Below are 16633 nucleotides of genomic sequence, written 5' to 3'. Positions count from 1 at the left end.
CCAACTCTCCAGCCTCATAATTTGCTTTCTGTGCATATACCGCATATACTCTTATATATGCATGTTTACTGCTGCACTATTCATAGCAGCCAGGAAATGGAACTAGCCTAGATGTTCATAACAGATGAATAGATAAAGAAAATGTGATACATATACACAGTACAATTTTATGCAGTTATAAGAAAAATGAAATCATGATATTTGCAGGAAACAGATACAACTAGAAATTACTATATTATGTGAAACAAGTTGGATTCAGAAAGACAAATACTGTATATTTTCTTTTATATGTGGAGCCTAGATTTAAAATTATATGTCTGAATATACACATAAACACACACATACACACACACACACACACACACACACACGGACTCAAAACCAGAAAGGGTATTGAGAGGAACGAAGAGATCTCAAGAAAAAGGGGAAATACAGAGGGTAGTAAACTACACATAAAAGGCAGAAGGAGCTGAAGAAATGGCTCAGTGGTTAAGAGCACTTAACTCCTCTACCAGAGGACCCCAGTTCCATTCCCAGCACTCAAGTCAGATGGCTCACAACCACCTGTAAATTCAGCTCCAGGAGATACAATGCCCTCTTCTGGCCTCCAAGGGCACCTGCACTCATGTGCACATACCCACAATAGACACACACATATACATAATTAAAAATAAATGTTAAAAAGAAAAGCAGAAGGAAGGATTAACTGGAGAAATGAAGAAAACTAGCTGGAGGTGGGGTCAAGGGAGAAAGTGGGAGAGGGGGTAAGTAAGAACATAGTGTAGTGACACACATATATGAAGATAGCATGATGAAACCCATTATTTCCCATGCAAACATAAAACATTTTAAATGCATTTAGAGAAAACATAATCCTCAATTTTAAAAATAACAAAATGTTTTAGCCCTGAAGCACGAGAATGACTTGATCAACAGCCATGGCATCAGTCTTGGACCTTGAGCAGTACTGAAAAGGAGGTATGAAGTAACCAAAATATTGCAGTGAACCTTGGTAGCTGTCTCTTAATGGCCAGAATGCCCCTTTGTGGTTAAATGTCTCTGAGGCTACAAACAGGTTGTTCCTAATATATCAGAAATTAAGATGGGGCACTTCCCCACACATACACCAGTGTAGCATCTGCATCCTCAAAATAACTTGCTTTTATTGTAACATTGTATCATTTACATTGTGATTCTGACCCACACCCACCCCTTTGTGGGCTTTTCTAGAGGAGTATGGGAAGAAATACTCTAAAAGGAAGACCTGGTCCACCATGATTTGGGAGGAATAAAGGGTCACCTTATTCTATAAATATGCCACCTGCCTCATAAATATTCATAAAAAGTTCTTTAATACTCATAACACAGAACTTACTGGGCTCCTAACCCCAATTCAGGACAGCCTACTCCATTCACTCTCTGGAGTAGTTGCTGTGCTTTGCTAAATAAACTGGCTTTACTGTCTCTGTCTCTCTACCAAAATTTTTCCTTCTAGAAGACAGAACTAAGAGATCTCTGTAACAAAAGCCTCTTCTTTCCTTGTTCAAAGAGATGGCACTTTGGGAGTTATCCCCAGTGCTGAACTTACTTGTGTAAGGAACGAATCCTCCTTCACCCATTTATCTCCCACGTGTGCTAAGACTCATTGTTACCAGAGCCTCTGGCCAGCACCAAGCCTGGCTCTGAGTCCAGCTTCATGCTCGCATTAAAAGAAAATGGCAAATTATGTAACATGAGAGACTGTTTATAGCTTGGCCAAACCTGGGGAGTAAGGCAATCTTAGTCGGATCTGCCCCATCCCTTAATAGCATTATGGTTTATATAAAAGACAAGAGTTTAAGACAGGAAATATGCATATGTAGATGTAACTGTGGGCCACTATCTCCCCATGTGGTGCTTTAAACACGAATTTCCCCCAAAGACTCAAGTATTTTAAAACTTGGTCTCCAGCTGGTGGTGTTTTGGGAGTAGGTTAAAGAATGTTTAGGGGATGTAGCCTTGCTGAAAGAAGTCACTGGGGACAAGCTTTCAGAGTTTATAGCCTCTCTTCACTTCAAGTTTCCTCTCTTGGTTTCCTGTGTTTGTTGTTAAAGTATGATCTCTCAGCTCCCTGCTCCTACTGCCTGCTGTCATGTCTCACCACCATTTATGGATTGTCTCTCTGGAACCCTAAGCCAATATAAAATAAAGCCTTTCTTCTTTAAGTTGCCTTTGGTCAAGGTGTTTTATCACAACAACAGAAAAGAAACTAAATACACCCTAGGTCAGAGGTAAGTTCTCTTGGATTCGGAGGCCAGGGCTTTGGTGGCTGGCCATCTCCATCCTCAGCATATTTCCTAGAACTAAAAAAGGCAGAAGTAGGACCTGAAGAGATGGCTCAGCAGTTAAGCGTAGTGGTGCTCTTGCAGTGGGTCTGGATTTGGTTCCCAGCACCCAAATGGAAGTAAACAACTGTCTGTACTTCCAGATCCAGGGGATCTGATACCCTCTTCAGGCATGGGGTGGGGTGTACTTACATACATGCAACCAAAACACACATACACATAAAAATAAATAGATAAAAATTTTAAGGCAAGTAAAAGATTCAAATTCCATGGGTACATTACACCATTTTGTTTGATTAAGCGCTCAGCAAAAATGAGTCAACTGTCATATTTCTTAGTGAAAATAATGGTCTGTTTCTATGGTAAATCTAAGATGGTCATTTATTTTGGAAAGTCTTCCAAAGGAACTCTCTTCATTTGTAATAGTGAAAATGTTTCAACAATGTACTAGGGGAATAAATTGGCTTATTTTTTAATACAAGATAATATAGTAGCTATTACATAAAATAAGTACATCAACATGGTAGAGTCTCAAGTTCATATTAAATGACACACTAAGCTGTAGGAGAACATCATATTCAAATATCAAAACATCTGTTAACAGACAGACATGGTGGCACACCCCATATGTCCAGTACTGAGCAAGCTAAGGCAGGAGTGTTGAGTTTCAGGCCAGATTGTTACCTAGGGAGACCCTCTCCACAGAAGAAACATCTACAACATTGGGACAGTACCTGCAGCAAGACTTGAAACAATTCGAAAACAGAATAAACACCAACTTCAGAATCTTGGTGACATCAGGACATGGCAGGAAGGGGCAAGGAAGCTGAAACGATCTTTCCTCAACCAACTGAAGTTTGGGTCTACTATGAAAAATGTTATGCTTTGGGCAGGAGAGATGGCTCAGCGGTTAAGAACACTGACTGATCTTGCAGAAGACCCAGGTTTGAATCCTAGCACCCACACAGCAGCTAACAACTGTCCATAACTCCAGTTCCAGGGGATTCAACAGCCTCTTCTGACTTCCACTGGCATTGTGCAACACCCATGCACATGCAGGCATACACTCTTATGCATAAATTAAAAATAATAAAGTATTTTTTTAATATTTTTAAACTATGTTATGTTTTATGGTAACTTTCTGTTTTACATACTTCTGTATGTTTGTTATTTTACAAATTATGAAAAATTTTGTCCAATTATTTTTGCTATGGAATTAAGCTTTTTCTTAGAGATGACTCACAGGACAGTCACCTGCTTAACTGAATGAATGGAGTCAGTGCTGCTTCCCATGAGAAGAGTTGTGAGCTCAGCTTTACCTTGAGCCTTCCCTTTCCATCACTACTTTCAACCAATGCATGGCTCTGCAAGTTGATACTTGTTAATTATTCCAAGTATACACCACAGACATATGAAGAATATATATGTCATTGGCGATATCCCAGAAATCCTCCAGTAGCTAATAAGCTGGGAAATTATACATGTGCATAATTCACTTGCAGATTTTCAAACTAAAGAATTTTAAAAATAAAGCCTACTTTCAATAAATATAAGCATATGTTCAAAAACATAAGGTTTTGCAGAGCTGGAAAGATGGCAGAGCACTTAAGAGCACTGGCTGCTCTTGCAGAAGACTGGGGTTCAAATCCCAGAACCCACACGGTGACTAACAACCATCTGTAACTCCAGTTCCAGAGGATCCAACACCCTCTTCTGTCCTCCATGGGCACTGCACAACATGGGTGCACTTACATACATGCAGGTCTAATACTTGTACACATAAAATAAAAATAAATTAAAAAAAATTTTAAATAAAGTTTTGTTTGTATGTTGGTTTTTATCTGGGAGTGAGCTGAGACAGGGTCTTACTCTGTGGGTCAGGATGGCCTGGAACTCTCTCTATAGCCTCAAACTCAAAGCAATCCTCCTGCCTCAGCTGCCCAAGTGCTGGGGTAACTAGTATACAAATAAATTTCTGAAACCCAACTGTGAGTTAGAGGCCAGTCTGGTCTACATAGTTGAGTTTCAGGCCAGATGGGGCTACAGGGAGACCCTATCTCAAAAAAGACCCCCAAAAATAATAATGAAAATAAAAATATCAATAATCCTGATTCATATTAACTTGGAAAATGTTTTTTGCTAATATTTTCCTTCACTGTTTTTGAGCCCCTAAATGAAACTCTTTTCCTCCCTAAAAACACAGGGAAGCTTCAGATATTCAGATGGGCTAAAAATGCCAAAAACCACCTCTGCTTATGCAATGTGCATGTAAAAGGTCTCTGAAAACACCCAAGTGCTACTGCTGCAATAGAGAACTTAGAACTTTCTGAGCAGGTAAAGAGAAATTATCATTATCAAAAGATCTGTGCCACCTCCTAATTCTTGTGCTGAAGCCCTAACCCCCACGTAATTATATATGAAGATCGAAATTTGGGTATTTAGAAGCTATTTAAGGCTAAATGATACCATAGGCACGATCTTATTCCAATAGGACAGTTGGCCTTGTATAAAACACCACCAGATCCATCCCTCCCACCTACCCCATCCCCTTTCTCGCAGCCTAGGCTCTGACCATCAAGAGGGCAGCCTTCTGTAAGATAGGAGAGAGGCTTGTCAGAACCCAACCATGCTTGCAGCTTGACTTCAAACTTCCAGGCTCTGAGACTGAGAAAAAAGTATTTCTGTCACTGAAATACTAGTTTTACTTTTTGTTATGGTGAACAGAGTTGGTAAAGGTGATTGTCACTGATAACAGAATAAAAATTGTTTATTCAAAATCCTTGAATAAAACTCAAAGGGAAAAAAGTGAGCAACTCTTAAATAGCATATTTACATATGTGATTTTTCGTATTTTGTATGTGCAGTATGTGTATATGAGTGTAGTGTGAGGGGTAGATGTGTGTGTACATGTGTGTGTGGTGTGGTATGTATAGGTGTGTGGTATATGGTATCGGGTGGGGTGGGATGTGTGTGTGTGTGCAGTTTATGTGTGTGGTGTCTGCACATGACTGGGAAAGTGTTCACATCATGAATGCACATGTAAAGGGCAGCGGGGACACTGGACACCTTCCCCTACTGCTTGCTGCTTACTGCCCAAAGACAGGGTCTCACATATGTAGCTACGCTAGCTGATCAGCGAATTCTGGGGATCGACGTGCGTCTCCCTGCAATGCTGGGGTTACAGGCACATGCAGCCATACTGGCTTTTAATCTGGGTACTTGGGAGTTGAACTGAGTCCTCATGTTTTCACATGAATGCAAAATGAGTCAGCTCTCCTACTTCCTGTCATTCTGTAGGACCCACTGGTACCCATTATTCTACAACCTCAAAACTTGAATTTGATCCCTACATTTTTAGTTTTGTAAAATTTGGATATTCCGTACTGGAACACTTCCATGCTAAAAAAATAAAAATAAAAAACAAAAACCAAAAACAATCGTGGAATGTTTGCAGCCATCTTAACATCAGGGTCACCTGCAGTGCCTCTGACTCCCCTAAATCAATCAAAGATTTACTTTCTTTGCATAGCAGGGCCAACAATCTGGTGTCTGCCTGAGCAATTATGGGAAATGGATCTCCATCTTCTTCAACCCTGTAAGATGGAAATCTCTGAGTAGGAAAATAGTAGCCTGATGAGAGGGAAGGGAGTTGTCATCACATGACCTGCATGGGACTAAAGACTGAGGCTATCACAGAGCTCTGCCAATAGCAAGGCTACCTCAAATAGTCTGGGACCATCTCCTACCAAGATGACTGCTAGGTGTCTATTATGGTAACATCTCTGTATCATTACCTTTGTAAAATGGCCTGCTCCCACCATGTATATGAAGCCAAGGCACATCTAGAAAACTCCATGTAAGACAGAAAATGGTGTTAAACCCTATTCTGGGCAAGACTGGACCCATTCCTGGGGCTTCCCAATTCCCTACCTTACCAATAATCTTCCCCACCATTAAGATTTTTCCACAGCTGACCATGCAGCACAGGCATGTCATCCCAGCTGCTCAGGAGGCTGAGGCAGAAGGATCCTAAATTCAAGGGCTGTCTGGGCTACAGAGTGAACTCAAGTCAGGCTGTACAACTTAGTAAGAAAGACCCTGTCTCAAAATTAAAAAATATATATTTTTTGAAAACTCCTGGAGACATAGTTCTACGATAGAGCACTTGCTTAGCATGCAGTAGGTCCTAGACTCAATTCCCAGAGCCAAAACTAAAGAAGTTTGGCCACAGAGAAAGTTACCCATGACTCCACTGGCAGAACTCTTTCTCTTGAAAAACCTGTATACCTACCCTTTGCCTTAGGTATGATCTCCTCTCTGTGTCTTCTAACTCCATCCATCTTCCCTCTCTCACTATCTCTTCTCTCCATTCTTGTCTATATTAAAACTTTTCTCAGAAAACTCCAAATTTGCTTCAAAAAAAGTGATGAGTTTCTGTACGTTTCTATTCAGTGCAGAATTTCTTATTGCTCTCTTTTTTCAAATTTTTTTAGACTTTGTAAATGCCTCCCCCTATCTCCCCACAAAACCCTATGCACTCTGCCATACATGCTGAGTCCTATTCATTCAGATGTTTATACCCAATTGTCCTTCAGTGTAAATGCATCCACTGGAGTCTAGTCAGTCCATCCAGTGGTCGTATGTAAGTCATACTCTCCCTCAGCCAGCAGCAATCAGTCTCAAATAGTTCTCAATCTAGTGCTGACCGACAACCTATTTCTCACCTCCCCTTTGGACCCTTGTTTAATTGCGCTGACATGGGTCCCACGTTCGACGCCACCGCTGCCACAGATACGTTTGTTCATGTATTTTTATACTAAAGTAAATAAAATAATGTTCTCAACTTCTAATTTCTCTGTATATCTAGAAGGGAAAAGTCCAAGATTTTTTTATTATTATTATGGAAGACTGAGTCTCACTATTTAGCCCAGGCTGATCTAGAACCTACAGTCCTCCCAAGTTTTCCCCCAGAGTGCTAGGATTACAGGGACGCACCAACATGCCTGACCTCAGATTTTTGCCTTTGATAAGAAGTTCAAAGAGGGCTGGAGATTGCAGGTTTAGATTTCATCTGTTCTGTAACAGGTATTATCTCCAGGGTAGCATAGCTCTGCATACCACCCCTTCTCTAAACACTCAAAAGGAACTTCATCTAAAAGAGAAGGCTTTGCAATCAGTCCCAAGTACAAAGCACTTGCATGAAAGATGTACACAAATCTTTAAATGGGGCAAAAGGAAAGGGAAGGCACTTGGTCCTTGTGACTTTATGACAGTTGTTCCTTCCTGCCGCAGGACTGTCCTGAAGAGTCACAGGACACTCCTAATTCCTAAGGAAACAGCAAGAGGCTAGTTAGATTTTATGCTCTAGGCTTGAAGAAAATAGCAACAGCTCCAAGCAATGATGATAAATGAGGAGCTGACACCTCAAGCTTGGCTCCCATCTGTTCTCAACCGACAGGAGTTAAAAAGATCTCCCGAGATTCACTGTCCCCACACCCCTACCTGGCCTGGCCCTCCAGAGAATAGGAACAGACAGGAATTCAGAAGCAGGAATTCAGAAGCAAGCCTAGGCAAGAGCAGAAACAATCCACCTAACTAGAATGTAAAATTGTGTCAGATAAGTCAGAAGGAAGGAAGGAGAGAGAAGACAAAGAAATATTTTTGTTTGGCACAACAATTGCATGCAACATCATTTGTAGACGTTATTATTTGACCAAAGAGCGCTATGATCCACAGCTGTACTCAAAAGGTCACATTACAGCACAATAAAATTGTACAAGTGTTATATGCAATACAGAGGACAAGGGAAAACAGAGAGTGGACTTCTGGGTTCATTTTTCACTTGCTCCTTTTATGATCTGAGTACCTCCCAAGTACTCAGATAACAGGCATCTACCACCACACCCAGTTTACTCAGTGCTGAGGGTCATTTAATCCAGAGCGTCCTGCATGCTAGGCAAGCACTCTACAAACTGAGCTATACCCCCAGCTCCCCCCATTTCTAATGTATGTGTATATTTCTCTTAACCACCAAAACAGGTTTCAGTGATCTGGCCTAAAAATCACACTGACAAGCTTGCAACGCTACCACCAGTACTAGGTATTTATGGCTCATCCCAAAGTTATTTCAATTCTAAATTTCAAAGATTCATAGTCATAATATGAACAACATTTCATGTGACACAGAGCTCATGCCTCCATCCAAAGGAGTTAAAATTATACTACTCTGGCATTTTGAGCATTTCAAACTAAAGGCACTTCATACAAGTGTTTAAAAACAGTAGGTGAGAGAGGATCACGCTCCTGTTATAGGCCTGGAATGAAATTCCCATGTGAAAGAATAGCATCCTTATTCTCAAGGAAAGAAATGCAAATGCCACCAGACCTAGACTAATCTTCACAGATATTAAAAGAACCTTTGCCTTTTAAAGTTTCCACAGACTATGTGTTGTTTACAACTTGCTAGCCTTTGTCCAATTCGATATGCTAGGCTTCCTTCTTAGGGTCTTCTTTATGAGTGTTCCATGCCAGCAATTACTGTACTTACTTGACAGTAACTTTGTGTGCTTTCGCCTTACTCTAACATCGATCTAATTCTTAGACCCCGCCAGGATCCTTGGAGGATGATGGTGGAGCTTCCCCGGCTCTGTGCACCTATATATGAGCATCAAAACCTTCTCTAAACTCATGAAAATGACACATGCTGTCTGACTTAAACCCCGGGTTTCTTATCTCACAGTCCCCAGCAGGTTCACAAAGGGACTGAGTTTCACTATGTGCAACTCAGTTTCACAGCAGGCCCTTCTAACATGAGGAAAGCTTCTGATGACATAGGAAAACTTAAGATTTTTTCATTTAGTTTAATTGTTCAGAAATAAGTACCAGGCGTGGTAGCTCAAGCCTTTAATCCCACCACTGGGGAGGCAGAGGCAGGAAGATCTCTGTGAGACTGAGGTCAGCTGGTCTACATAGTGAGAACCGGGGCTAACAGGATGATCCTGTCTCAAAAAAAAAAAAAAACCAAAAAATGCAAAGTATTTTAAAGTTAAAAGTTAACAGGTTATAAAATGAGTGATACAATTCTTACATATGTAGCAAACTTTTTAAAAGACACTTATTAAATGAATCGTTAAGAAACTGGGTTATATACATTATAGAACAAACTCAAGTTAGGCGTTTCCTAAAAGACATTATTAAGATTGCTGGTAAACAGCACATCTCCTTAAGTCTGGTAGCATCGTCACTTCTCTAGAATGAAACCCCAGTTCACTGACCATGAGATTCTGAGAAAATTAACCTAGGACTGCAACCTTATGAGTAACGCAGAACATTGCCCACGTTCAGGGTCACAATGAAGACTAGACAACCTATTGAAAATTATGAGTCAAGCTACTACCCACATGTTTCATGAATGGCATTTTTACTACTGATTCCCAGCGAACACCAGATTTTGCTATTAGCATTAGGAACTGGTAAGACAAAGAGAAATTAATTAGGGTCTCTGCAATTCAACTGTCATAAATTGCTGTTTTACAATATGTTACCTTTTCTTACAAATACGATCTGTTACCAAGGGTGCCACAGGACAAGAAAATCTGTAGCAGCAGCCACAGATTCACCGTGCGAAGGAGACTCCCGCAAGCTGCGCCAGCCTGGAGGCCATGCTGGAAGAGTGAAGAGCTCTACAATAGCCATGAAGCCTGAGTCACCTCAGACCTCCCAGCGGAGTGGTAGCTATTAGAGGGAAGATCCCCAACCCTAATCCCGGAGAAAAATTACAACCATTTTAGGTAACTGAGAAATGGTTGAGGGCTCTCCCTGCTGAAACTCAGTTTTTCTGGAACTGTCCAGCTATCTGAGAACACTAGTGACCTGCCTGAACTCCGTAGGGTCCCTCACTGGGGTTCCAGAGTTCTGTCCTCCAGAGACTTGGTTTCATACTGTGCTGCCACACTTTTTTTGCTATCTTCTGCACTAGACAGCAAACGTTTTAGCTCTTGACATCCTCCTACCTACAAGTACACGAAGTTCAATAGGCTTGTATTGAATTATTAATTGGTGCCAAGCATTGTGCCAGGCAATAGAGAAACTGATTTTAAAAGTATATACCTTGCCAAAGAACCAATATTGACTGGAGAGACAGGGTCAGCAACTCAATCATGAGAACTGCGCTTAACTGAGCCCAAGACCAGATAGGAAGCAATGGCAGGGAAGGGAGTAGGCAGGGAGAGGGAGGGGAAGGTATGCCCTCCCTCCATTTATTGGGAGAAAGCTAAAGAGTTCCCAGTCACTGTGTGGGAACTGGAAATGGACTCTGGGAAATCACATACAGTACAAACAACATGGGGGAGAAGGACAAAAGGGGAATAAAGAAAAGGTTGGCTAGGCAAATAGGAACACTGAAAATATGATTGCTAAAAAGTAACTAAATTCTCTCAAATTGAATATTTAAAGCTTGCTGTAAAAATTTTTACCTCCCAGAAATTCCTTTTGTTGACCCTGGAATCTCTGGTACAGGCCGATGTCTTAACAGAAAAGACCGAGAAGGTCTCGAAATCAACTTGCTCCGACTTCTCATGGGCGCCAGGACTGGGGATGATGGCATGTACAAATCGTTCACAATCATTTCTCCTTTAAACTGAAAGAACGGGGCTGGCGGGGGGCTTTCGAAGCCGTTAGTTCCATTTCCAGAGTTTGCTGCTGGTGCTGGACAGTCCACAGAGGGGAGACACTCAGGGTTTGCCTTCCTGAAACTTTCAGGTATCAATTTGATTTTCTCCGTTTGTTGTTCTCCAGTTGTACAATCCACAGCCTTCTTGGTAACCAAAGAATTTATTTTAATGTTTTCACCACTACGTAAAGAATCCTGAGAAGAATCTTTATTCTGGTGTGCCTCTTCTACTGGAATGGGGAGGTCATGAGGAGAAAGACTTAACTTATCATCTGATTTAAGACACTGGCTATTTCCCACACTAAGGTCATTTAGATTGATGTTTGTAACAGTCTCCACCTGTGTCAAGCTGGCTTGAACACTGACAGAATCAGAAAGCTCTATGCAGGTGTTCTGACTGGTGGATGGAGGACTATCTTGCTCTTTTGAGATGTTGCCATTCTTCGTTTTATGAACATTTGCATATACTGGAATTTCTTGCATCTTTGAAAAGATTATTTGTAACTGCTTAAGTATCCTCCTACGGTGTCCTGTAGGTGATATTCCAATTTGGTGTAGCACGCTATCATTTACAGCTGTACAGTCCTTCACAGTATAAAAACCAAACTCTCGGAAATGTAAGAGATACTGCTCCAAATTGATGCTCATTAGGAAATCTTTGATATCCACATTTACTTCACTGACTGAGGACATAATGGTGGCTTCATTCCTAAATTGAGGAGTGAAAAGCAGCACGGTGAGATACACACGGAGGACACAGCTCTTATGGACTTTTCCTCTACCACCTGTAACAAAAATGGTTTTCAAAATGGTATCTTCTTCACATTGATGGCTTCATGTGATTAAGCCTAAAAAATGAAAAATAAGATATTGTCATATTCTCTCTCTCTCTCTCTCTCTCTGTGTGTGTGTGTGTGTGTGTGTGTGTGTGTGTGTGTGTTTAGTGGTGCTAGGAATCAAACCAAAAGTTTCACACATGCTAAGCATAACCACCGAGTTACATCCCCAGCCCAGGATATTTTAATTAGTAAAAGCTAGTTTTATATTACACTCACACTATGAAAACAGAAGAAACTGCGGCACTAATATCCAGCTGCTGAGATTGAAGTCTCCGCATGTTGCCTGGAAAGCCAAAGAAAGCCAATTCTTAGGCATAACACAAAGTTACAAACAGAAATGCAGTGGTATTATGATTCTCCAAAATGGGCACCATGAGCTGTACAACTGCAGTATTAACACGTGACGACATGTTTATTCATATTGTTAACTGGTGAAAGAACTAGCAAAATCATTGAACGAGTTCTCAGAGTACTTGTGGAATAGGTTTATACTCTGCACTAAAAAGGTAGCAAAATAACACAGCTGGGTAGAAAAAAACCTGGTTCTATGGGGCAATAAAATAACATCTGAAGTTATCATTTCTTCTGAACAAAAATCTAGGCTCTAACATGTAACTTTCCAAGGTCTGGACTCTAGTATAGTAAACAGTCAAACACAAGACTTATAATTAAAATTAAATATTCACAGGGTGAGTATATTAAACAAGAGCCCTCAAAGCTACTGACAGACTATCCCTTTGATTTCTACATTTCAGGGAATTTTTTCATAATAGTGACTAAATGTAAACAACTTTCACCACACTTTATTTCAGATCCTTGAAAAGCAATGAGACTATGTTTCTCATTCCATTTCAAAACTATCAACATTAACATGAAGAATGATCATATTGGTTAAACAATTAGGTAATTCCTAACTACATTAGATAGCAAGAAATATGCTAATCTGCAAGTGAGACATAAAAGTGTAAAGGTCACGTTTTCCCCCAGTGAATACCCAGCAGATTGATAAGTTCATTTTTCTCCTAAACATATATTTTTTTGGCCTCACTTGGAGTTTTCGGGTTTTTGTTTTTTCTATTTTCAGTAGTGGGGATAAAACCCAGGGCCTTACTCATACTACACAAGAACTCTCTCTCCCATGCGCTATATTCCCAATCATTTTTACTTTTGTAAAATTTTGAAATGGTCTCACTATGGTGCCCAGGCTGATCTTGAAATAATTCTATAGCCCAAGCAGGATATGAACTTTGATCCTCCAGACTGGGCCTCCAGAGCAGCTAAGATTATAGGTGTGTGTCACCAGGCCCAGCATCATAAACTTTTTAAAAAGTTTACCTACTCAGTGTTGGATATATGGGCATCTTGAGTTTATGAGAACAAGCATGTGCAAATTTCTATACATTATGCTTCAATGAAGAGAAAAAAACACAGAATATGTATAAAATATATGTGCAACTTACAATATACAACAAAAAGGTAAAGTTCTATAAATCACATTTGCTTGAGAGACCTCTCCAAAAGGCACGTGGCAGATTCAGCATATACCGTATATACTGTGAATCTGCTGGACCACGTTCTCATAAGCCTTGAATATTTTAAAATATCAGCAAACACTGTTAAACTTGCAGGGCTTCAGAGGGGAAGCACCTGCCTTCTTCAGGCCTTAATGTAGGAGGAAAGGAGAAAAATCCAGACTATAAAAGCAAGAAATGCCTCTATCTGCTAATAAGGAACTATTGTATAACATGACAGGAGGGAAGGGGAGAGGAGGGGAAGAGGAGAAGAGGGGAAGGGAAGGGAGGGAGAAGGGGGGGAGAAGAGAGAATGGGAAGGGGGAGGGGAGGAGGAGAGGGGAGGGGGCTAAACCTCAACACCAAATACAAAGCATTTTACTTTGTAGTTGAACATGTATTATTTTTCTTTGTTTGCAGGACACTAATTGGAAATAATCATTGCAATGTGTAAAATAAGTCAGTATATAATTCATCCCATTTATAAATTACAAACACAGTGAACTGGTAAATAATTTAAGATGATTAGTAGCACTGTCCTTTGAGGTTTAACATAAAACTCAAATGTTATGCTTATAAGCCAACACAAAAACTTTATGAGGATGAAAACAATTTTAACAAAACATACACTCCAAGAAAATTCCAGACTTTTCCCTAAGTGTTATTAACCTCTCAGTTACCCAAATTTGATATCCATTGAGATTCCTAACTTTACCCTGGTCTCACCCACCATGTTCAAAGACAAAGGCAAATTGTTGATCTTACTCTTTGTTCTAGATTGAGCTGTGAACCCCATCCAACATTCATGGTAAAGCTCAAACCTTCATGGGAGTATATTTGGAGAGGGGGCTTTTAAAGAAGTAATTAAATGATGTCCTGATACAATAGGATTAGCTCCCTAGAAGAGATAGCACAGAGCTTGCTCTTTCCCTCCCCAGCTCATATCTAGCCCCACCCCTGTGTGGACAAAGCAGAAAGATGGCCCTTACCCAAATGAAATCAGAACTGGCCAGGCAGCAACTTGATCAAAAACTACCCAACCTCCAGAACTAGGAGAAATATATTTTCTGTTGTTTATGCCATAGAGCCTGTGACATTTTGTTATAGCAGCTGGTCTGACTCACTAGCTCCTCCATTCTCACTGTCTGAGCCATGACTCAGGCCACAACACCTCTTGCCTGAAATACTGCAACAATTTGTGAATAGATCTCTTGGCCCTCGTTGCATGTATCAGTGGATTATCAGAAATCCAAAGTCAGGGGCTGGAGAGATGGCTCAGCAGTTGGATGCTCTTGTAGAGGACCCAGATTCAGTTCCTAGCACTCACTTAGCAACTAAAAACCATGCATAATTCCAGTGTTAGGGGATCTGACACTTTCTTCTGGCTTCTGCAGGCACTGCATGCATGTGGTATATATATATATATGCAAAAGACTCACACACATAAAATAAGAATAAAAAATAAGTCAAAAGTCACCGTGTCATCCCACATTCTCAAAATAGTCAAGCTGAAATTCCTTATAGTGTCACACCATACGCTGGCCTCTATAACAACAGCAGCAGTAGATTTTACTGTTGTAAACAGCAAGCATACACCAGACATCATACCTCATGAATAGTTCCCTAAGGTGGAGTTCCTAATAGTAACTCTACTCTTGCCTCCAAAGGATGTCAAACATTCCACCAGCATGCTTCACGCACTTCAGTTCACTGTTATTTATCATTCCCCGAGGGCAGCAAGCTGTGTAATGGTCCCACACCTTTTATTCGTGTGCTGTATCTGCTTTCCTATGCACTGTGTGCAATTTGAAGGAGGGAGGTATTATCTCCTCTATGTAGGCAAAAATTTAGCCCCTAAAGCAGAATGAAATGATCTGAAACTAGTTACCCACAACTTTACAAAGTGCTCGGAATACAAGTTATAGAGAGATCACTAGGGACAGAATTAGCCTACATTATTAGATTAGTTTGTTTGGATGTGTGCATCTAGGTACCTTTTCCTTTCATAGTATTTATCTGTTTCCTGGGTGACAAGCATTCTGACCAAACCATCTCTGCTGCAGTTCAACATGCTGAACATGGCTAAAGATTCTTTTGCGGACAGGCTCTCCTCCCACGAACTCTGCAATCCTCTGCACTTTAATACCATTTCTGTCTTCCAATCACCTGTTGTCTTAACAATCTGACCTTCAAGGGCTGAGCACACAAAGGTGCTCATGGGTTCACTTCAGTCCCTAGAGACTCTAGCATCCAAGAAAGTCATCTGATTCAGTTGGACACACTCCTAAATATGAGATGGCAGTCCTCCATACTTTGACTTCTCCTAGGCTTACTGGAATCCACGCTCTGACTCAGTGGCTCTCCAGGTTCTGGTCTTTGAATCTGCTGGACAGCAACAACTGTGGCTAGCAGGAGTAGCCATGTCTCTCAGCATCTTCCATGGATGACTGGGTTGTACAATAAAACCTGATTATGGCTCCAAATCCTTTTTACTCCCCAGATATGCTCTGCAGCAGATCCTCCCACCTGAGGATCACTGTACTCCTTTCCCTTAAATAGAAACCCTTTTTAATACACACAAATCCAGGGTCATAAGAGGTTCAAGTCCCTCCTCCTCCACTTCCTAGAAGCATGAATTCAAGTGCATATCCAAAGTGTTGTTTCAGTTTCCTTTTCTATAAAATGGAAACTCTTGAGACTTCATGAAGCATGAGTGGGGAGCAAATGCAAGCCATGGCTGTGGAAGCCCTGCCATGCACAGAGCCCTGCTACTGTGCGTCCAGTTTCATGACACTAGTCATTTTCCCTACTTGTGTTCCCACTTCTGTTGATGTTTTATTTTGATTTATCTATTCTCTGACAAAGGACAGAGCTGGAGTTAAAGTGCAGATGGGATTTTAGGGTCCATGGGAGGAGAACTTCTTCCATGTCATGGAAAATAAGCAGGCTCTAACTATATTTAGTATGTTCAACAGCAACAGATCGAGTTTTAAATGAAGCACTTGGTATATTTGTCCTTGATTCAGTCACCCAGGAAACACAGTAATATATATCAAATAAAGGGAGAAAATGTGTATTAAAACACATGCACACATATGAACACACATGTACATACATGCAATGCACACACCAAAAAAACCTAAAAGATACAAATTTTGCAACCTCTTCTGATATTCCTGAATACCTCTCTCCATCTCTTAAACATGCTCCATAGACTTTCTAAAGTTCTAGGATGCTAGTCACAGATATATATGGACAAAGGAATAACACAATACACATTTAGGGGTC

General features: G+C 40.7%; 1 protein-coding gene across 4 annotated transcripts in view; it reads right to left on the bottom strand.

Moving 5' to 3' along the window:
- Arap2 (ArfGAP with RhoGAP domain, ankyrin repeat and PH domain 2) overlaps positions 1 to 16633 on the bottom strand; it is a 208321-nt gene that overhangs the window by 181101 nt on the left and 10587 nt on the right. For 3 of the 4 annotated variants that reach the window (XM_008850516.3, XM_017802566.2, XM_008850513.3), the window contains exon 2: positions 10799 to 11843. In XM_008850516.3, the coding sequence (XP_008848738.1) occupies positions 10799 to 11688 (890 nt within the window). In that variant the 5' untranslated portion in view covers positions 11689 to 11843. Of the gene's footprint in view, positions 1 to 10798; positions 11844 to 12050; positions 12119 to 16633 lie in introns of those variants that run through there. The other variant, XM_008850515.3, reaches the window with a different exon arrangement.

This window comes from Nannospalax galili, unplaced genomic scaffold (assembly GCF_000622305.1).
Source record: "Nannospalax galili isolate Female #2095 unplaced genomic scaffold, S.galili_v1.0 scaffold65, whole genome shotgun sequence".
NCBI lineage: Eukaryota > Metazoa > Chordata > Mammalia > Rodentia > Spalacidae > Nannospalax > Nannospalax galili.
Note: the sequence above shows the minus strand (reverse complement) of the source record. Positions and strands in the feature narration are given on the sequence as shown.